The sequence below is a fragment of the Zootermopsis nevadensis genome, unplaced genomic scaffold (genome assembly GCF_977971745.1).
Source record: "Zootermopsis nevadensis isolate Lab colony 2312 unplaced genomic scaffold, Znev_1.0 Znev_ptg000028l, whole genome shotgun sequence".
Classification (NCBI taxonomy): domain Eukaryota; kingdom Metazoa; phylum Arthropoda; class Insecta; order Blattodea; family Termopsidae; genus Zootermopsis; species Zootermopsis nevadensis.
Window position 1 is genome coordinate 3122998 of NW_028259160.1, and position 21261 is coordinate 3144258.

Consider the following 21261-nt stretch of genomic DNA (forward strand, 5'->3'; position numbering starts at 1 on the left):
AGATGCAGAATTAACCACGATAAAAAAAACTCTTCGTGAAGTACACAGAGCCTTACTTTTCAAGAGACTTGCATTCCATTACAAATTGTTTTCACAGTTCAGTAGTGACTTTGGGTTTCCAAAACCCTACATCTTAAATTTCCAGCCTTCCACCAACACATACTTTCCGTCCATTTTACCCAACACCACAATATGTTGTTAACAATTGCTAGTGCACAAGTAAACCAGCACTGTTGCAAACAACTTGAAGTCGTTTGCAACTACTAAACCTATCCCCCAAAGAAGACATAGTAAGTTTCATAAACTAAACGGTGCAAAAATAATATAAAATAATTGCCAAAACTATCCACCAGCTTCGCTACCAATATATGAAATTATTTCCTCCCTAGTTTCATTTACCACGGTTCCATCAGTTTCGTTTAATTCATTGGTACACGTGTAAAAGAATGGCGGATTGCTCGAAAAGTGCCTTGGCTTTTCTAAACGCTTATTTAAGTGATGAAAGCAGTGATGAAGAAATTCCTGGACCTAAAGTTTCCACCAAGAGACAGGCATCAAAAGACTGGCCTACTCATAATCCTAATAAAAGGAGATCAAATAATGAAGATAAAGAAAAGTAAGCATTCAGGGCTGTATTCTCATATAACCTACAAACACTGAATAACATAAAAATTATATCCTAGTGTTATTTTTATTGTTCAGACAAGTATATTAAAAATCAGTTTTACTTGCATAGTTCTGATGTGTGCAGGTTACCCCTTCCTCCAGCCCTGATGTCGCTCTTTCCAGGATCCAAAGACCCAGTGGACAATCCAGTGGAACACGACGGGCGTATTCGTTCCTTCCCACATGAGAGAGGGAACTGGTCAACATACATTTACATACCTTGTAAGTTTAAGTGATGGCCCTACAGCCAGTACAATAGAGACATCAGCATTGCATTAAAATTACTGTAGTAGGTTTTTATCCCACACAACAAAGTTTCCTAAGAAACTGAGCATAGCTTCCATAATAGCTAACGTTAGGTTTGGAAGCATTAATTGAAGGTCTTGGAGTCAAATAGCTGTCATCTTAAATTTTAAGATAACTAAGAAATGTATTTCAAATAGAACCAAAATTATAACACTATTTTGATTTGATTCATACTTCTTTGTTATACGTGGAAGAGTTTCAATACTGGCATTACATCTGCTGAGATACAAATAAGACTACTTAAAAATGTAGTTTTTATGCTTCTTGAATGTTATGTATGCCAAGAAGCAATTAGAGATCAAGTTCCTCAATAACCTGCACAGCGGGTGAGGTTTGATGACATATTTCATTGCTGCTGTCCCTCTACATGCCATGTAAGCACTTAGGGGGAGGAGATGGAGAAGATGTTTAGCTCTTATTCATTCTTAACCTTGGCACTCAGTAGGGGTGAATGGTCAGTTTCATCCCCTGGCCACACTTTGCCCCCAGGACCCAGAGCCAGTCTGGATACAGAGGCTAGAGGAAAATCCCTCTGCCCCTGTCACGGATTGAACCCTGGTCTTCCAGTGCATAATCAGTCACTATACTGAGCTATCCAACTCTTATTGCATACTGCTGTAAAAGATGTGGACATCTACATTTTGTTGGATTATTAAGCAACAGTTTCTGTATTTTTTATGTAATAGACTTTGACAAGATGCTTGAGTGTGCTTTTTTATAAGAAAATCACAAAAAAAAACTCCAACAGGCATGTATGAAATAAAAATGTCTTATTTTTTCTGGTTGAATCTGAAGGTGTAAATATTTGAAAAGTGAAGAATGTTCTCACCACTTTTAGCTTTGCAGTCTCATCACCATAACTGTTAACATGAAGTTGTATGTTCACACTCCATGTCTGTAAAGCAGGCTCACAGGATAGCTTTAGGGTAGAATAGCTTATTGCACGTCCATTGTTATGGATGATAATGGGGCTGCAATATTATAACCGTCAGGCACAAAGTTCATGCAAATAATTAAAAATGTAGTACCTACCTTAAAGAAACCCAACACATCTCCATGGCAGAGATTAGTTTGTTAATGCTACTTAGGGCTTCTTTTTTTTTGCAAGTTTCTTGCATGTTCTTTCGTAAGGGATTATAATTCCAGTTGAGCCTGGGCCAGCAGTCAGCTCATTTGTTGATGTTGTGCTGGAATGCTGCAAGATGTCAGTTCCTGTTAAACCTATAGATGATCATCATATCAGTTTAACACGGACAGTGGTGTTGAGGCATCATTGGATTAACTCGTTCATGGAGTCTGTGCAACATTGTATCAAGGAACTTCCAAGGTCTGTTATTGCTCCCTTGATGTTAATGTAAAATGTTTCACTGAAACTGTAGTAGTGAACATCAGTCTAACCCCTTTAATTCAGTAATTCTTAACCTAGAGATGAACTATCATGTTTTAGAGCTTTTCTGTAACTTTTCAGTTTCCCTGGCCATGAGCTATCATTATAAATAGAAATCAGTTTATCCCCACATTTCCTAATTATCCTGCCATTTATTCACAAACATCCAATTTGATGCCAACAAACCTATGTTGTATTCATGTTATTCATATTATGGAATATAGAATTGTAGACTTAAACCTGTTAAAAGCTTCTTGAATTTGAAATATTGTAAATATAATACTCTAAACATTTTTTATAGCTTTTCACTCGGCTTCAACAACGTTGGGGTGTACTGTAATGAACAAAAAACACGTACCTTCATCGGATTAACAGTGGCAGCTGGTCATAAGTCACTGATTGCAGCAGCTGACATACTAAACAAGTGCCTTGCAGATTTCAAACTTCCTCCATTCTACAAGGTATTCTTACAAATATCATTTGTTTCACCTTAATGATTATATTATTTATCCTGTTCCAGATCCAAATGGAACTATTAAGGTTTCATTTTAAAATTGTAAAAATATAAATATAGAAGATAAAAATTGGTCTCTCAATTGCATTATTGTCCTCATTTTCTTTCCAAAGATATTTATGTTTTTGGGATTTCCCATCCATCTTCAATATTCCAGCTTTTTCTAAAAGAAATATCCCTCTGTTATATGGAATACATCCTTGTTATAAAATACTCTCAGGTGATCAGCCATGTCGATGTTCAGTTAAAAACCAATGTCTCCATCATGGTCAGTGATGGTTAAAGATAGTTAATAAATGGCTGGCATGTGGAGGTCAGTCTACAGTAATAGAAGAAATACAAAGCATAATTACTAGGTTCAAAGTAGACGATTAATAAGAGATGTGGGTAAAAAGATGTTTTTAAACTTTGTGCACCAAAAATTAACTGCTTAAAAACCCAAAACTAGAAGTGAAATAAAATATACAACTGGCATGATAATTCCAGTCACTTGTGATTTCCTTGCATTTAGCTGTATGTGGGTTTTAAGTACCTTCCATTATTTATGCCAGATGCATAATAAGCAAGGGCACCAGAAACATGAATTGATGTTAATGATTTTTCTAAGACACATACTTTAGAATGGATTTTGTTTCTAAAAAGTATATCACACAAAATATAAATTAATATGTTAGCAGGCTGTTTCAAAGACCTGGTGTCTTTAAAATATGTCCAAATTCCGACATATGAGGTTGAAGTTTGTTTTGACAATTTGAATTTTGTTGAATATAAAGCTAGTCTTCTTGGGCATTTATGCAAAAACAAAATCTGCATGAAAAATCCTGATATTATGACTTGAACTAGCTTATTTAACCTCTGCGCCGTTGTAAAATATGGTGTTTAAACTTGACTGTCATGACTATTTCTAGAAATCAATAGTACATTCTTATGAACCATGCACAAGAACCAGTTCTTTGCCTCTTATTTCAAATAGTTAAACACAAACACCTTAAGACCTAAGTTTATATCTTGTCCATGTGAAGTGTAATACTTGAATCCATAGTCATCCATTTTGGAAAACACAGCACACGCACACCTCTGAAAAGAATGGTCTGCATGAAACACTTTATTTTCACAAAAGATTTTATTTTGTTGAAAGTAAGAGTATTAATGCTGATTTCTGTACCTCTTACCATGACAGTCCTTGCTACCATACACCTAATGACCACTCTTTATCACATCTGATTGTAGAATAGTAGCACTGAGTTCTTAAAGAAACCTACATTAAAAATTGTATTGTTAGGAAGTCTCCCTGCAAATACTAATTCTGTGATTTCTTTTAGGAACCATCATTTCACATGAGTTTAGCATGGTGTGTTGGCAATAATGTGGAACAAATTGAGAGGGATGTACTACCACAATTACAAGTGGCCTTCCAGCACTTCATGCATGCTCAAAATGACCAATGGACCCTTAATGTAGTCCAGCTCCAATGCAAGTCTGGAAACAAATTGTCCTCTTTTCAACTTGCCACTTGACTACAATGGTGATGACAGCAGTTTGTTGTCTGGCAAATAGATTAAAGCTCACTAAATCTCAGTGTGGAACTGTAGAATCATAGCAGCCACAAGCATCTTCGTATGTCTCTTGTCCTGTATATCTGAAATAAACAATTTAGCAAGACAAATTCTGCATGGTGCCAGTATCCAAAAGCAGGTTCAGCATCAACTGAAATAAATTAATACACCCCCGGTGGCCAATTTGCCATATGAATGATTTTTGCTTCCTTTTGTATAGTATTGTAAAGACATGCATTGTAACATGCAGAGATAAACATCTTAGCAGAATCAAAAACTGGCAACAGCAAAGAGCTGATAAAGTTTGGCTTTGTACAGTTTACCTCTTCTTTTATATGGAATAAGTGGAAATTAATACTGGTACCTTATAATACTCTCTTATCAGATTGTTAAGTGGATTGTGTATCTTACACACATTTGGATACAGTAATAAGAACAATAATACAAGTAGTTTCTGCTGTGATAATAAACAAAGTGGATTAGGTACAGTTTTTGCATAACCCAAATGAAATGAACCAAGTTGTAAAGGATGTTAAAATTGTATTTAAAGGTCGCTGAAAGTGTTTAAATTAAACAGAGTTCTGGTAAAGACCTTACCCCATTTACCTACTTTGAATGTGTGTCAGTCCATGCCATATAAAGTATTACATGACAAAAATAAAGATGGAACACATATTTATTAGCAGAAAATTTTGTACTGTGTAAGACTAATGTGTCCAAGGCACAAGCAGGGTGATGAAGGACAAGGAATGCAAGAGGCAGACTATAGGGTGCATACTAATATGACTACTATCAATGCAAAACATTTACCTGCTCATTTTCTGGTGAATGAAAGACCTCTTCAGTCTTAATATTCACCAGACATAGTGTGCTGCCTTCACTGTCATAACTGAGGCTGATGATAATGCTACCTCATCTGGACCACCACCATCCTTTTCCTTGTACTGTTTTACCAGAAAATCTGAGTGCTGGCAGAAACATCAATGATCTTCCTGAGTTACCTGTCTTATTGCATCACTAGTTGTGTGAAGTAATTTCTTTAATGACAAATCTGATGTCACATTGTGTTTCCTTAGTATCATCTTTATTCTGGCCCATGCAAGTTCTACTGGGTTTAGGTCACACATATAAGAAGAAAGCCAAAAAGATGCATGCTTATATCCTCAGGTGCTGTGAATATTGAAAACCTTCTCTTTTAACTTTAAAGGAATGGGCACTTTGTAAAGGCTGTCCTTCTATTTGGAACAAAACCATTAATGCCCCTGTATGGAACATGATAAGTTTGTTTCAGAGTTCACATTCATCTGGATATCCATAATGTCATCACTTTGCCAGAACTTCCTAAACATTAGATTGCTGTAGACCCATTACATACAATATAAGGCACCCCTCTTCCAAATACTGCTTTATTTTTATGAGATGTTTTAATCTCCATTCAATAGTATCCAACGTCTCAATCAAAATGTCGCATTTCGAATGGCATTTCCTCCTCTTAAATCCAAATCTTTTTATGACTCTGCCTGATAACTCTGGGCCCCCAATATGTTTTTTTCCTTAATTTGCAACAGCTTTGAGATGGCTGGGACTCTTTTCTTGGACACAGAAATCCTGTAATGTGTTCCTTATCACACACCTGTCTTGATTGTAGAGCAAGACACACCACTGCACACAGTTGCTTGTTTGCTTACTCTCAACAGTAGTAAAAGTAAATACTTTTGTTTTTCTTTGTCGAATTTCTCTATAATGTGGGCTGTTATTTTTCTCCCCTCACCATGAATGGATGTGTTTGTCTTTCAGGTCACTATAATGTACTACTTTCATTGCATACTACACACCTGGTTCAAATCTGTTTGTGGTAATTCTAAGATAGTCTATAAACAGTACATGCAACAACAGAACACATGACAAACTCAGGCTATCTGTACTTGGAACCAACAGTTTTTGAACTGAGACAACATTGTACAATCCATACATTATAGCTTCCTTGGCTGCACACCTGCTTACATCCCTCTCCCCCCCTAACCCTTCAAATATGGTCATATTTATCAGTCCCTTACAGTATTTTGTTGTTAAATAACATTTAATTCAGCACTGTAGTAACTCTTTGCTAATACATCCCACCACTGTCATTATTTTAACATAACCCAAACCCATACATGTTACAGTGGCAGTTGAAATGTATAAAGCAATACAAAACAGTTGGCTTAAGTAGACAATTTACATTAGCAAAGATTGCCTACTCTATTGAAAAAACTGCTTTTGGTATTAGAATTATTTTAAACCTACAAGAATATACTTATGGAGACATTTCCAAATTACACAGTTGTGAAAGTCCATAATTCATCAAAGTGTGTTTTAATTTCAAGAAGTTCTTTCCATCACTCTGTGTACCACATTTCACTTTTTTTCTTAATTTTTCTCATTATTCAAACCACCAATTTGTTACCTCTGTTCCAAAAATATCAACTGCCTCTGGATCCTACCAAATCCTACCATGGTCTTCAGTCACTCTGAGTGGGACATGTGTATGTCTTTTTTTTTTGCAAGGTCCCAGCACTTGAAGTTCTGAAATAACTGGTGACCACTCAGCACAACTGGCTACTGTTTTGGTGAATCGGTTGCAGACTTTTAAGTCTTTTTGGAAAACTGAGTCACATGGTGAGAACCGTTGAAAACTGAACCTGATTTAGAGCATAAAAGAAAAAAATTACATATTTCACCAATAACAGATTTTATACAAAGGTAAAAACCTTGCTGGAAGATTTACCTGTGACTGAATTTATAAAATTATGAACCTGAAGAAGATGCAATAACTATACAAAACGATGGAAAGATTTGTTTTTGTATTATCAATGAACAGGTCACCTAGGCCTATTCTGGGAAGGATGACAATCTTATCACATGTGGTATACTTTCTGAATCTAAATCAAGCAGTAACTGCTGTAATAGCAAATAATTATAAACTCGTAAACTATTATTATTTTTCTCGTCTTCTTAGTTAAGCCTAACTTGAATTAACAAAGCAATGTGTACTCAATACATCAAGGATGTTAAAAATATTTATTTGAAGATCATGAAAGTATTCCTGACTGACTGTTAAAAGTAATAATTAATCAATATTGGTAAGGACTGTTTTCAATTTCACACAACTTTTTATGAAATATTTATCTTACATTGTAGTAAAATAAAAATGTACAAACACAAGTGTGAACAGAGCCGTTATTTGTACTTTAAATATCATAAGTCTATGTGCGCATGTATAAAGAAAGTCACTTTTCGCACATGACACCTACATGACTTACAACACAGATTCTGTTTACATTCTTAAATCTATCTATAATACAAAGGACCTACATCTCTTCTAGAAAATTTGTATGCACAGAGAACAAACATAATCAACTAATATCCAGTTATAGTGCATATATTTCCAGAAATATCCTCCTGTCCCTTTTCTCTTTAACTGAAAATAAAATTGAGAGGATACCTTCCTGGCCAATAAAGAAGGGTATTATTGTAATGTCAATACAATGCAAAATAATAAATGGGACAAACTTTAGCACAAAAATGATCTTACAATCATAAAACGTGGCAATGCGACGTCTTGTAATTCCTTAAAAAAAGATGAGAAATAAAATAATTTTAATTCAAAAGCAAAATGTCAACTCAAACAACTGGGCTTGAGGCATTATCAATACACATATAAAACCATTACTTTAATTCAACTAAATGCTGCAAACCTGTTTTTCATAAACTGCAACTAAAATTGCCACATACTAAACCACAACATGAAAACTAACAACTGCAGTTACAAAAGATTCCACTTGTATTATACTGAATTTTGAAATGTTTTGTTATTTATTGCAGAGAATACCTAATATAGATAAATTATATATGTATTTTAACAATATATAATATAGAACAGAATATCTCTAAAAGAATACCTTTGTTTGTGGTTTCAATATTCGATATTACGAAGTACACTCAAGTATGCAGGGTGCCCACGTCTTAAAAAAAATTGCAATTTACAGCAATGTGTGTGTGTGTGTGTGTGTGCAGTTATACAGTCAAACCCCAATACAGCACCATCTATATACTGCCATCCTTGCACTATGCCCACAAAAGCCTTAAAACAGGAATTTTCTTTGTAATTTCAAATGGAATCCCCCAGTAAAGCACTACCCCCACTAATCGCCATACAATTTTATTTCTACCAGCTATGTAGGTAGACAACTTCCTGTAATATTCAATTGTAAAAATACTGTATACCAACAATTATACATTAACAAATAAAATCTACTTTGGTAAGAAACCACTTACAGCACTTTTACAGGAAATGAACAAGCTACTGGGAGGGGCACCAGCAACTTTAAAATAGAAACATTACCAAGAATAAGCTGAATATAGTAACAAGTAACATTCCAAGAAATCTGGCAGAACAGTTACAGATCGATCGCCCACCATTTTGCTGTTTGACGGTGTAGCGGGATCTTCAGTTATGAAAGTGTTCTCCACACACTTGACCAACATTCAGTACACAAACACACTTTAGTCTTGAATACAATCAGACTGGTCACAGTAAGGAAGTTAAGTACTACAGAGATACAAGTGGGTACTGTACAATCAGTCAGTTGCATATGACATGAGGAGAATGGCAGTGTAAAGTGATGGAATAGATGACATGTACTCCTATAAAGAAAAATATCCTTGTGTAATCCAGCAAAATATAGCCAATTATTTACCCCTTTCATGGGGTAAACCCATCAGTTCACTGGAAATATTCTGAGTGAAAAGAAAAGGTTTTAACTTTCTGCCACTTGATGGTCAGCAAAGTGTAGTGCTCCAACAGGGTATGGCTGTATATACACACAATTGTGTATACATAACTTTGTGTAAAAACACACAAAGTTACCTGGTGATGTACTTTTGTACCTCAAAAATGTGTTGAACTTCCCACAAATATCAGTATCAATTAGGCCACTCTGGGCAATGCCCCACTTAAAATATTAACTCGTAGTTTAGATATGTTGAGAGCATATATAATCATACATGTGTGTGAATACAATATCAGATTACATGGTGAGTCATTCCCAGATTATGTTTCTAATTTAATGTTTGTGACATCCCAAATTTTAACTAAGAAGGTGCTTTAAGCTGCAGACTTGTCACTATGCTATCCTGTCAATGAAGAAGTCTCCAGTTTAAGAGGTAGTTTGTGGGTATGGGAAGCAGTTTTACAAAAAATACTTAGCATTTACATGTTAGAACAACTTTAACATTATTAATAGTAACACCAGTTTCATTAATGCTAGAAACCTGATACTTGCATTTAACAATATTAAAATGTACCAGAATTTGGAAAAGTCATTTTACATTTTGTTTCAGAGGTGCCCCAGAAGAAAAGACATGAGCTACCACTGCTAAATAACAAAATAAACAAACTGAACTAAATATATTTTATAATATAAAATTTTAAAGCAATTAACAAGACATCACAGTAAAAATAAAGAATTTCCATGCTGGAAGAATACAAATAAAGGGCACCCAGCAAACTTGGCTCTAAAAACAATGTTCAGTGCTTCTACTCATATTTATTATTCAGAATGCACTTTCTGTTTGCTCCGAAATATGAATTAGTGTATTATATAAAACCTCTTTTGTGAAAGTGTAGCCACATATTTCAAACCCATACTTTCAGTTGCTTTTGTGTGTTGATAATCCATTATTCTTCACACCAGCTGCTTTCACATGTAGCCATGGTATGTTGCACTGCAACCAACACAATGAACCAACATAGTGAAAACACATCACTTTTCTAGAAGATCCTATGTTGTGCAAAGAAAAATTCTTAACGAGAACTTAATTTGAATCAGTAAGAAAAAGCAAACAGATTTTTCAGTGATAAAGTAGTTTTCCTCACCTATGCTGATATTAAACCAAGTCACCAGATATAATTCATGTTCCAACAAATACAGTGAAATTCTGTAATTATTTCACCAACCTCACAGAAAAAAAATAGTTTATTGGCACAGTACATTTGGAACACTTCTTGGCTGACCTCAAAACTCTTGCCAGTGAAGACAATATTATGGGGGAAAGAAGGAAATTAAAAAAACCTGTTGTAGAGGTTTGCATGGGCCTAGGACTAGTAGTGCAGAAATGATCAGGTCCAGGCCTGGTTGAAACTTTATATACAACATTTCAGGTTTTCTTGGGCCATTATTCTCTTTCTGCAAACGTGAAGTTATTCACAGCTGCACTTATTTTATGTTTGTGACATAGGCTCTGTAAACAAATTCCAACTTGATTTCCTCAGGGATTTTCATAGCTGTCCCTTCCAGAAATAGTTCAAGATGACACCTTACAAACACTAAAATAACCTCAGATGGTCTTAGAGCATCATCATATGATTCATTCAATGATTACTAGCATTTATGGATTGAAAGAAATGTATATTATGATATGATAAGGCAGACTGTAAATAGACTGGGCTTCATTCAGGCTGGAATGAAAGGAAGTCAGGCTTAGAAGCGGTAAAGGTAATAAACATTAAGATAAATTTCAGGCTTGGGCCAAATGCTCCTTGGGTTGGACCAGGTGAAAATTCAACATTTTTGGCCCACGCAGACCTCTGGATTGTTTGATGCTATACATGGTCTTCCATGAATCTAGTGACACTGGTTTAATTGTAGAGGAAAATTTATCAAGATCTAGATTATGATGATCTGCAAGAATTTTTCTAATGGAGAAATAAGCAAGTCAAAAAATTCTTGACATTGTGCTATGAGAAGCTTTGAAAATGTCAATGAAGAATTGGTACAAAGTCATGTGTGAACTAGGCTTCCAGCACACAACAGACATCAAATTGCTGCAAAACAAAAGGGAGAAGAGGGTGGGGAAGATGAGAGTGAAGAAGAAGAAAGTAGTGAATGTATAAGTCACAGAATGATGCTAGTGTGATGACACTGGGTTAGAGGGGGTTCAAATACAGTGACATTACTGCAACCAGGGAAATTCATACTGCTTTGACAAAGAATCTAAGGCAGTTCAAAAAACAAGTGACCATTACAACCTGTTTCTCAAAATAAACATCAGTTGTGGGGAAAGTGCAATAATTCATGCTATTTTGTGAATGTATCAAACAAAATATTTTGGATTAGCTGTGTTTCTTATTATCAATGCATCTTCACCCCTTAATTAGCCTGGATAATCAGGAGTTTACTGTGCTACAGAATGGGAATTCAGTGAAAAATTTCAAGACAATGCCATAAGAGCAGTAAAATTATCAAATTAGTTAGTTTTCCATTTTGTAAAGGTTCTAATAAAATTATAAATAAAAGAAAACAAATTACTTAACCATAGTGTATGTCAGTATTTTTTAAAGTAATAAAATGTCACTTGAAAACTGTTCAGTCAAAGATGTGTGACATTTAAATCAGAAAATATGTTGATATGTATGCACAAGCGAATCATTTCAAGCAAAATCTTTATTTCTGTCTGCTCTAGGTGTAAAACAAATGACAATACTTCAATAAATGAATGAGGTATGTGACTTTCTGCTAAAGAAGGCGAGGGAAACACTAAACTAAACTGAATGAACACAGAATAATATTCAAAGCATAGAAATTTTTTGTTAGTGAACTACAGCAATATTTCTACACTAAACAAAGTATTCTAAAACTCTCATGCACAGCTGACGGACATACCACCACAGGAAAAAATGTCATTGTGCTATGCCTATCAATTTGAAGAAACTGATACACTGACAGAATAAATTACAGCAGTAAACGTTTATTGTTTTTAATTTTTATTTAGTTGTTAATGACAACAGTAAGATAGATGCAAGATTACAGAAGGCTTCCAATGGTTATTTATTGTTTATTATGAGTTGGAATGAAGTTTGGAAGGAATGTTGTTACACATCTCTAAAATGTAAATTCTGTAGATTACATATCAAACACTGAAACACCATATGAACAGAAAAATACAGGGTGATTCTAAAAGGACTTTACAACTTTGAAAGTGTATAGAAATTTAATCAGAAAGCTTACAGAATCGGCTGAGGTGTCATTTTGTAGCAAAACAAATCAAGTTTGACTCACATTGTGCTGTAGTACCGAATTCCGTCACCGCGAGCGCAAGCGGCAGTGCATTTCAAAATGGCTACTTTCACAGGTGCGGAGCGCGCTCGCTGTGTGGTTTGGTTTGAAGAAACGAAATTTTCGACAATGCTTCAACGGAATTTTCACACCCAGTATGGCAAAGATCCTCCCAGTAGACCTACAATTTACTCTTGGCACAAGAATTTTGTTGAGACTGGTTGTTTTGTTCGTCATGACAACTCTCCAGTCGCCCGCGTGTTTCTGATGCTGTCGTGGAACGAGTGAGGGAGAGCTTTGTCTGTAGTCCTGCGAAATCAACGTGACGTGCGTCTCGCGAGACTGGCATTCCACAAACGTTTGCACTTAAAACCATACAGATTTACCATTGTGCAAGAAATTACTAAGATAAAGTGGCTCGTCAGGAATTCTGTGCAGAAATGTTGCATCGGATAGGGGAAGACGAAACATTACTGGACTACATAATCTTTAGTGATGAATCAACATTTCATGTCAGTGGTAAGGTGAACACCTGCAACGGCAGGATTTGGGGCAGCGAAAATCCACGTGCATCTCTGGAACATGTTTGTGACAGCCCAAAGGCGAATGTGTTTTGTGCCCTTAGCAAAGTTCCTTTTCCATGAGAGAACCATCAACGGTATCGTGTATCTGGATATGCTCGAAAATTTTCTCATACCACAGTTAGACGAAGATGACCAAGAAGGACACATTCACTTCCAGCAAGACGGCGCACCACCTCACTACCTCACATAAGTCCAGGATTTCCTCAATAACCATTTCCCAGGTCAGTGGATTGGTCGAACAGGGCCGATAGCATGGCCACCTCGTTCTCCAGATTTGACACCTCTCGATTTATTTCTTATGGGGTTTCATTAAAGATCGTGTGTTTGTTCCATCCTTACCTACCAATCTCACTGAGCTCAAGGCTCGAATCACCGCCGCAGTTGCATAAGTGACACCGCATATGCTGGATCGTGTTTGGCAAGAAATTAGATTTCAGGTGGGATGTCTGCCGTATCACATCGAATTAAAATGATTGTTTGAGGTAAAACTTGATTTGTTTTGCTACAAAATGACACCTCAACCGATTCTGTAAGCCTTCTGAATAAATTTCTATACACTTTCAAAGTTGTAAAGTCCTTTTAGAATCACCCTGTAGTTTTCCCTTTTAAACTGCAACATGTATTCCACTAACCAATGCAAGAAATAATTACTGTGCTACTGAATCAATGTTTATGGGAGCAAAGCAGCACTACAAATGTCCTATATTACATTTCTAAAGTCCAAGCATTTAAATATTTAATGTATAATATTTCCATGCACACAGATCTACTGAAGCTATGTAGGACCTGAAAAACTACTTTATTATGAATAATTATTAACTGCATTGAAACATCTGTAATATTCAGTTTCCTAAAAGATATGCATGAACAGATTAAAATTCAAACTCCAAATTAAGACACTTGTATCTTTGTTCTGTCCATGTTTACCAACAGCAACATCTCTCTCCCAAATGTACACAAAAAGCAAAACTGGTTGTTTTGGTTTTTAAAAATAAGTACATCAACAAATGCCTACAGTAAAATAAGGTCCAGGTTCTAAAAAAAGATATCCCCCATGTAAGTTTATATATCTTATTTTCTCTACATTTACTAATATAAACATTTTACTTTATCCAAAATGCAAATGAAAAGCAAATATCTGAACTAGAAATAAGATACAATTGTGTGATTTATTCTCAGAAAAAAAGTGCATTAATACACACCTAGAAAACATTTTTTGTTCAGAATTTTATCTTACACTGCAATGAAGATATGCTACATGTTAAGGTACAATTGTCCCTGGTGCTTAAATAAGTACATCATGCAGACATACTGGGGAGTGGATGAGTAGCTCCACAATTACTTAACTTTGGCAATAAGTATCACAAATTATATTCTGAATTCAAAATGGTCATAATGTTATAAATAATATGAAATCAATTTTTCAGCCCAAGAATAACATTACAAAAAAGACTTCACATGTTTCTATTGATACATTCAGAGGTACCATATACCATAGAAAGTTTCAGTGAATACAAGCAAATACAAGATAATGCAAATTTGAGGTTCTCACAGTGGCAAGTATGAAAATGGCTGTCTTGCGGGTTGTTGCACATGTTGTTTGATAGAAGTTTACTGACATTTCAAGGGTTCTTAATGCCTTCGATACACTGATAAATCTCTACCAGACTACATGGCTCAAAAACCCAGAAGACAGCCAACTTCAATATGTATGTTATTTTAACACACAAAGGTTTCTGACATGCACTGTCTAGTCTCATTATGAGATTAAAAATCATGAATGAATTAAGGCTAAACTTGAAACTTTCATGTTCACACAAGCCTAATTCCAATTTAACACACTAAATATGCACATAAATTTCAAGCCGATGTACTTTGAACATCTCCTGATGAGACCTCTTGTCTTCTGCCATTAGTATTACAGCAGATCTTACAGGCAACAAACAAAACTCATTGGTCTTAATCATGAATAATTTTGGTATGAGCAATACACATAAATATTAGGACAATCTTCATGTAAGGTTATAGACAGATTTATAAACCAAAAGACTGAGGGTGTTCACCACTCACCGCTGCTTCCCTTGATTCCGTCGGCTTAGGCGCCTTCCAGCCTGAGTCATATTCAGGGTGAATCGATCTGTGTGTTGTGGGTTTTCTCTCAATTCACGTGTATCCGTTGATTTGGCCTGTTTACCAAACACAACACCTTAGCTGTACATATTAATTCTAAATGATAATGGTTTCCCCAAAAATGTTTCATATTTTTGAAAATAATTCTATTCAACTTGACTTTTAATTTATCTATTAATGCGAAGCTAAACACACACAAAAAAAAAACCCTGCAGAACCATAAATAATTTTTGCTTTTACTTTGTAAAGTATTCACAACACCAAAAAGCAACTACAATGTAATGACATTAAACTGAAATGATATGTTGTACACTATTTTTCTCTCTACGATAAGCCACTTTTAAAAATCTGACAGAATTCAATATGGGAATCATGTAAAGGGGGGTTTATTAGTGACTAGTACATGCCAAATTATACTGAATTTCATAAAAATCTGCCTAGTAATTTCAGAGATTAAACATATAGACAGACATAGCATTCCAAATATGCACCTTGATTCTTTCATCACCTTCCAGAAGAATGCAAAAAAATATAAAAATCTTGTGGGATTGTATCTACATGAACTGAATATAAAATGAGAAGTTTCATCACAATCATAGGTTCACTTGCCTTGTTAACCTTTTCCATAAACTTCTCAATTAGATCTGGACAGTTCAGATTCTTCTCAGGTTCCCAAGAGTCCTCCTTATGAGAGAAGCCCTTCCAGTGAATCAAGAAGTCTCGTGATCCATTTTTCTTGAAATGAACCTCCATAACTTTGTCCACCTACATAAAAAGACCAATCAAACCACGATACTATAAAGGTGCATGTTTATTATGGAAATCAAAGAAAACATTTTGTTTTAAATTTAATGAAAACCGTCATCCTGGCTGGGAACTACATCGACAAGATGCTACCATTTGTGAGAATGGAATGGTCCATACGGTCAACAACAAAATTTCACGCAAATGGGGAAAACTCCAAAATAGTAAATTTGAAGATATTTTTGCTATAGCTCACACGTGTAGTGGTGGCAACTAAATGTGCAATGTGTAAGTTGAAAGACATGAACAGAAAAGAAAAAAACACAAGCAAATGCCCACTACAGGGGTAATACAAACAAACTTTACTTTAGATTATACACCATACTAACCTCGTATTCCTTAGTTTCATCCTCCCCATCAGATGACTCATCAATCTTCTGTCCCCCTGTCTTAGTCTTCTTGGGGATCCTATTATTACTGCCCTTCCCTGCCCGTTTCTTAGGTCTGTTCTCATTTGTTCTCTCATTTTTGTTTTTGTCTAGGAAGGTCTTAATAATATTTGGACAGTTCAGGTCTTCCTCATACTCCCATGAGTCATTACCAGGTCCATACCCCTTCCAGCGAATCTTGAACTGGCGCTTCCCATGGTTTTGCTTCATGTCGACAATGCTTTCCACCTTCAAACATAACACAGTATTACAGCATCTGTCTGGGGATGATCTGATTACAGGTCAACACAAGCATTATCACTGCTATCAAATTAACCTCAACTTTGTTGCTATACAGGTACTTCAAAATAGTCTTGAATCTGCAGATTCACATCACACAACTTTTCAAGCCACGGAAAAGTTCACTTCCTTGTGATCCAACTCAATATTCTGAATTTTTTGTACCGATCTACTTGTTCCAACAACCCAAAAGATCATCTACAAAAAAGTAAGTTTAATTTGCTATTTAGTGTGCAAGATATGACCTACAACACAGAAATTGCTGGCACAAAGACTACCATTAAATATACTCACTTCATATTGTACATTCTCAGATTCTTCACCAGAGGGAACATTTTTCTTTTTCTTTTTTGTTTCTGTAGCACTATCCTCTGTTCCTGCATTATTCCCTTTCTTTCTACCATATCTACTTTTCTGTTTTGAATCGGCTTTTGCATCCTCACTACTGGCAGATTCAGCCTCACTCTAGACAGATAGATGTAGAAATAGATTATGTGAAGTCTGTGGCAACAACCTCTACAAACGTATCATTTTAATTAGTTATTTTGTGTGCAAGATATGACCTATAACACAGAGACTGCTGACACAAGAATGAGCATTATATCCACTCACCCCATATTGTACATCCTCAGATTCACCAAAAGTAACATTCTGCTTCTTCTTTATTTCTGCAGTAGCACTGTCCTCTGTTTCCATATTATTCCCTTTTTTCCTACCATGTTTGCTTTTCTGTTTTGTATCAGCTTTTGCATCCTCATTAGAGGCAGATTCAACCTCACTCTAGAGAGATAGAGAAATAGATTATGGGCTGTTTATAAATCTACCTCTTATTGTTCTTTCCTCAAAAGTTCATACCCACTGCTTTCATTCTGCTTCTGTTTCTCTGTTTAAGGTCCATGTCACAACATTAAATGTTAAAATTTGTTTCAAATGCACTTTATAATTTCCTTTTCCTCCCTTGTTTTGGGATGTCACATATTATTTACATAGTTCAACTCCAACACCAGTCCTATAGGCAGGGGGTAACATCAGGTATATGAATGCTTGGTGTGGTGAGGTAAAGTAGCACTATGAAAGCTGAGAAGGCACAAAAGGAACCCTAAATATACTGGCTAATGGGAGTCTCATTATGCTGTGACAGGACCAGCAGGCTTGTGGTGGATAGTTATAATACTTTAAACAATTTTCATCAAGAAAGCATTTTTTGTACACAGTAAATTAGCAACTTCTCTGTGGAGATCTCATCTATGCCTAGTGATGACTTCATGAATCTATTCATTTGATTAAAAACTTAATAGTTTTCAGCTAAGCCTCATTAAAGCAAATACACACTCAAAGATAAGCACTGGTACGCAACGCTCTTAAATAAACTTCTACACATGTAACTTCTCTGAGCAACGGCCAAAATTCAAATTATTTTCTTCTGCAAAATTACAACTTATTGATGTTAGATGAGTTTCGCAGAAAACTGTACTATATGACGCAACTAACCAAAAATATGTAAACCACACTGCCTTTAAAAAGTTCTATCATAACAAAAAACTGAAGAAACTTCACTGAAAACTACGAACTTAATTTGGTTTTATCTGGTCTATGTAACTTTCCAATTTAATTACCAATTTTGGGACCAACAACTTCGGTGGTTTAAGCATCCTGTACAAACTGAGTAATGTACATATATTTATATCAACTATGGGTTTATTGTGTCATTGGCATTTAAGTCAGCACAAATTTAATTTCTATTGTTAGCGAGGTAATTCCACATGTACATCATACTACTTATCTCTCTTAGTGCATTCCAAATGGATTTTTTTTATACATCCATTATTTGTTGACAGTAGTCAGTTTACTTCCCACCAATCACACTTTGACTGTAATCAATGGTTTAGCAGTATGCTAGTGACACACAAACCTGGAACGTGTGTAAGATTCAGTGCAAGGGCAATGAAGGTTAATAACTTTGGCAGGAATTAGCTGTACTTTTTGTAGTGATCTTTTGTGTGCTGTATAAAGCTTGTGAACATCAGGACAACACTGTGGTTCATAGTCCAACGTGTTTTAAAACAAATTCTTTTCCACTTGTCTCGGCAGATTCTCATTTTTCATTGTCAAGGTAGCATTAAAACTGTTTGTTAATATCTTCATTTATTAATCTATTAATTCATTTCGGCAATAGCATGTTACCATCTGCCTCCACACCATTAATCATAACTACTTGGCCATCATAATTTGACAAATACTTCAAAAATTTCCACATCTACTTACCTCAATCTCAGCTGTATCGTCTACACCAACATTTCGCTTCTTCTTTTTAGCTTCTGTATGACCGTCGTCCCCCACATTACTTCCTTTCTTTCTACCCCGTTTGTTTTTCCGTTTCAAATCGACTTTCGCACCCTCACCAGAGGCAGATTCATTATCGCTCTCAGTGACATTTTCTTCGCCTTCTATATCTTGATGTGTGCTTTCACCGTCATTAACACCAACTTTTCCCTTCTTCGACTTCATGGACAGCCGCCTCATTTTTATTTATACGAATATATCGAATGCGTATAAACAATTCTACGACGCCAAACTGTAAACAGACGCTACGGAACAGAATAGCCAATATACTTCGTGGGGCACTTCAAAAAGCCTATACCATAGATGAGCGAGCGGCTATAATAACGCACAGCGGCTAACCTGTTCGAGCGGGAAAAATAATTGGAAGCTATGTTATGCGAGGTGTGTTCTGATTCGCTGTTCATGAATTTACAGTTTCAAATGTAATTTGTCGGAAATACAAAAGCCAAAGTTTTTATGAAAGTCTAACACTATTTGTCTTAGACTCTAAAACACATATTGGTCATTGCTAGGAACGTTCTCCGAACAGACGTCCACACAAATTAGTCCGATGGACATTTCATTTTGGAGAAAGATCTGAGGTTCTCACGGCAGCGAGTATGAAATTGGTTGTCGTCTAGGTTGCTTGCTGCCTCATCCTGTTGATGGAGGCAGCATATACCTTTGAAACGTCATGGCACTACAACTCAGCCATTTTAATTATAGACTTAACGGCCAGTGGTTTCGAACAGCAAAAAATCTGAACTAGGGGAAAGGTCTTTTTTTAATAATGCCGAACTAAATAAAACGGTAATGGAAGGAATGCTTTCCCTATATTAATACTTCTGTAGCATGGAGATTGTGCTTTCCTCAAAACGTTAATTTTCATCATTACTTCGCTGGTCCAAAGATTAAAATGTCTTGTAAGAAGTCAGCGATGGTAACAGTTACACAGCGCTATTAAATATGTCAATAAAAATAGGAAAATCCGAAAAGAGTTTAAAGACTCATGGTTCACGTAATTTCGTTATATCTGCATACTGCCGGTTTAACCAAATTAGGCGGTCGTCTACAGCGGCAATATTGGGAGAGCTTAAAACTAAGTTAATGAAAATAACGTAATGGAATGTTTAAGCCTTTTTATGCCCATATTCGCGTTCGTAGATTTGTAATATGTCGTAAACAAGACTGTATTTTATACATATGGTAGTGTTTTTAGTGGTCTACATGTGACCATTCGAAAAAGGGTGGGGGAAAGAGAGCGCAGACGCAAGGCTTAAGATTCGCCTAGAGCAGAGGTATTCAACATTTTTTTGTTCGCGTACCCCCAGGTATAATTTCTCTTCAACTTTGTACCCCCAAAGCTGTTGGTGTATAATTCAAGTTATACATATTATATAATCTACATCGAAAATAAATTACATTACTGATTATTCAGTGTTTATCATAAAATAATATATATATATTTTTTAAATCTCACGTACCCCAGGTTGAATACCACTGGTCTAGAGCGCCAAATATCCTTGAGCCGATCGTGCAATTACATTAGGATGCTTTACTTTGAAATCTAAAGCAATATTGTCAAAATAGGTGGAACAAATTTCTGTTATTTTCTTTCTCAGTGTCATTTGCAGCAATGGCAAATGTAACTGAAGGACTGTGTCTTAATGCACTGTTCCTATCGAATCATTAATAAAACTATTAAACAAAGACGCCCAAGAGTACAGCTTTGTGGAACTCCTGACAATACAGAAAGAAGAAAACTTTCCTAAGACACAAGGAAAGTAAGTTCTAATCTATAAACAGCCTGCTTAATGTAAAATAAAAACACTAAAAATTGTTTAGCTTATCCAATAAAAGATAGGAATTTTATCGAAGGCCTGGGTAAGATCAACAGGGTATGATACTAAATTAGTTACCATAGATTTTGATTTAATAAAATCATGCTGATTTAAGTGTAACTTAGATTTACTGTTGAAGGAATAGTGACCACGTATACTTCAAAAAACGTTGGAAATATTATTTAAAATTGAGATGGTTCAATATTTACCAATAAGACCTCCCTGTTTCCTTCTTTATGATAGGTAAAACAGCCACCTGCTTCGATAATGATGGAAAGTTCCCAATTAATAAATGGAGATTGGACAATACAGAATGACTGAAAATTGCCCGAAGTGAGTCAATTTTACACACTTTGAATTAGGAATGTACATTATTAATCATTTCAT

General features: G+C 35.5%; 3 protein-coding genes across 6 annotated transcripts in view; 1 reads left to right on the top strand and 2 right to left on the bottom strand.

The window, feature by feature from the left end:
• The window catches only part of PMP34 (Peroxisomal Membrane Protein 34), a 31030-nt gene extending 30834 nt beyond the window's left edge, over positions 1-196 (bottom strand). Inside the window, exon 1 of the mRNA XM_022078148.2 lies at positions 57-196. The gene's annotated coding sequence lies outside the window, so the exon portion shown is untranslated. The remainder of the gene's footprint in view (positions 1-56) is intronic.
• Positions 197-446: 250 nt separating this feature from the next.
• LOC110836695 (U6 snRNA phosphodiesterase 1) lies at positions 447-7634 on the top strand. 2 transcript variants are annotated; one of them, XM_022078152.2, is made up of 5 exons: positions 447-616; positions 752-888; positions 2104-2299; positions 2661-2820; positions 4196-7634. In XM_022078152.2, exons 1-5 carry the CDS (start codon positions 447-449, stop codon positions 4388-4390), a joined length of 858 nt encoding a protein of 285 aa, XP_021933844.1. In that variant the 3' UTR covers positions 4391-7634. The 2 variants fall into 2 exon arrangements, with proteins under 2 accessions (XP_021933844.1, XP_021933845.1); XM_022078153.2 differs by having other exon boundaries at positions 2119-2299.
• Positions 6491-19387, bottom strand: LOC110836693 (uncharacterized). Of its 3 annotated transcripts, XR_002545419.2 has the most exons (8): positions 18977-19382; positions 17324-17491; positions 17006-17176; positions 16373-16660; positions 15849-16004; positions 15180-15295; positions 10119-10195; positions 6491-7110 (listed from the first exon to the last, which is right to left on the bottom strand). XR_002545419.2 is itself a non-coding variant. In XM_022078145.2 (7 exons), exons 1-7 carry the CDS (start codon positions 19232-19234, stop codon positions 10171-10173), a joined length of 1182 nt encoding a protein of 393 aa, XP_021933837.1. In that variant the 5' UTR covers positions 19235-19381; the 3' UTR covers positions 7471-10170. The 3 variants fall into 3 exon arrangements, 2 of the variants coding, with proteins under 2 accessions (XP_021933837.1, XP_087213989.1); XM_022078145.2 differs by lacking the exon at positions 6491-7110 and having other exon boundaries at positions 7471-10195; positions 18977-19381; XM_087357863.1 differs by lacking the exons at positions 6491-7110; positions 17324-17491 and having other exon boundaries at positions 7471-10195; positions 18977-19387.
• Between the last annotated feature and the right edge of the window lie 1874 nt (positions 19388-21261).